This window comes from Penaeus monodon, chromosome 31, assembly GCF_015228065.2.
Source record: "Penaeus monodon isolate SGIC_2016 chromosome 31, NSTDA_Pmon_1, whole genome shotgun sequence".
In the NCBI taxonomy this organism is placed as follows: domain Eukaryota; kingdom Metazoa; phylum Arthropoda; class Malacostraca; order Decapoda; family Penaeidae; genus Penaeus; species Penaeus monodon.
The window spans coordinates 30655775-30657141 of record NC_051416.1 but is presented as its reverse complement, the minus strand read 5'-3'; the positions used below and the strand labels follow the sequence as shown (position 1 = coordinate 30657141).

The following is a 1367-nucleotide window of genomic DNA, read 5'->3' as shown; positions in this document are numbered from 1 at the left end:
TCTGAAATAAGTAAAGCATTTAATATTATGAAAATAAAAGGAGTATATGCCATAACACAAACTACTTAGGCCAATATATAAAATGTCATTAATTTTTATGCATGGACTCTATTTCTTCAGAAGAATCTGAATCATTTTAACTCTTGCACAAACAAAAAATTAAACAATCTTCTATTTACCATGAGACCCGTATCTGCAGTTTGGCTACTGAGTGGTAAAAGGTATATGGAAGCCAAAAACTTGACAAAGCAATACATTTTCTATTCACAGTTAAATATGACACTAGATACTTAATTGCTCAGTTAATGATAAGTAAAGGCAATGGTATGCATTTATGTGGGATCCTAAATGAGCAGTGTGCACAAGAGAATTAATAACTGTCAATCTACAGATTCATCAACTTTAAAATATCCTATACTCATACCTGTGGCAGACCTAAAAAGAACCATTACTGCTTGGAAGAAGCTCTGGAAGTTGTTATGACGGTGGATCTGCGTGCTCCAGTCCAATGCAATCTTGCCAAACACCTGTCAATGCACATTTGTATGATATTTCAGATTCTGGTTCTTCTAATCAGTTTTTAAAACTAGAAAAAATTACCACATCTGTACTGAGCTGCTGTACCACAATCTTGGTTTTACCTACCATAATGAAAGACAAAAAGACATATTTCTCATACATACCTGCATGCCAACAACACCATAGATAAAGAAGAGCAGCAAGATGAGGAGGGCAACATACGGCAGTGCCTGGAAGCTCTTAATGAAGGTCCACAGTAATGTTCTAATGCCTTCACCCTTTGACAGCAACTTCACCAGACGCATCACACGGAAGAGTCGGAAGAAGTTGATAGAGAAGAGATTGGAGCCCGGCTGTCAAGATAACACAGATTAGAGAGGACCCAAATCTCATGTGAAAGGGACAGATGAGGACACTGACTGAAGACCTTGAGTCATGCTATGTTTTTGTGAAGGATAAGGGTAGGGAGGTTGTGATGTGTCACTATGCTATGAAGGTAGAGAGCATAAGGAGTGACTGTGATTAATGGTCTCCTTCCTTGTATTCCACTCACTCCTTGTTTAAGGAGATCTGTGACTGCATATAAAGCAAGGAACTCAAAGGTTTTGAGTAGGTAAGGAAAGGTATAAACTGGGGTGTGATACAGGAAGAGAAAATGGGTTAAGCAAAATCTAGGTCAACATCATATGGTATTCAAATATGATAGAAAATCACAACAGGACCCTTTTGCTCATTCTCTGATCTCTTAGCCTGCATATAAAATAGCATCCCAGTGTCACAGTTGGGGACAATGTTCCACCATATAGATAGATATCTATATACATGCTGCACCTGTTTATTACATCAAG

General features: G+C 37.9%; 1 protein-coding gene across 1 annotated transcript in view; it reads right to left on the bottom strand.

Moving 5' to 3' along the window:
- LOC119592950 (muscle calcium channel subunit alpha-1-like) overlaps positions 1 to 1367 on the bottom strand; it is a gene marked incomplete at its 5' end in the record, with an annotated part of 130968 nt that overhangs the window by 27536 nt on the left and 102065 nt on the right. The window contains 2 exon segments of the mRNA XM_037941842.1: positions 425 to 527; positions 684 to 872. Coding sequence (XP_037797770.1) covers positions 425 to 527; positions 684 to 872 — 292 coding nt within the window.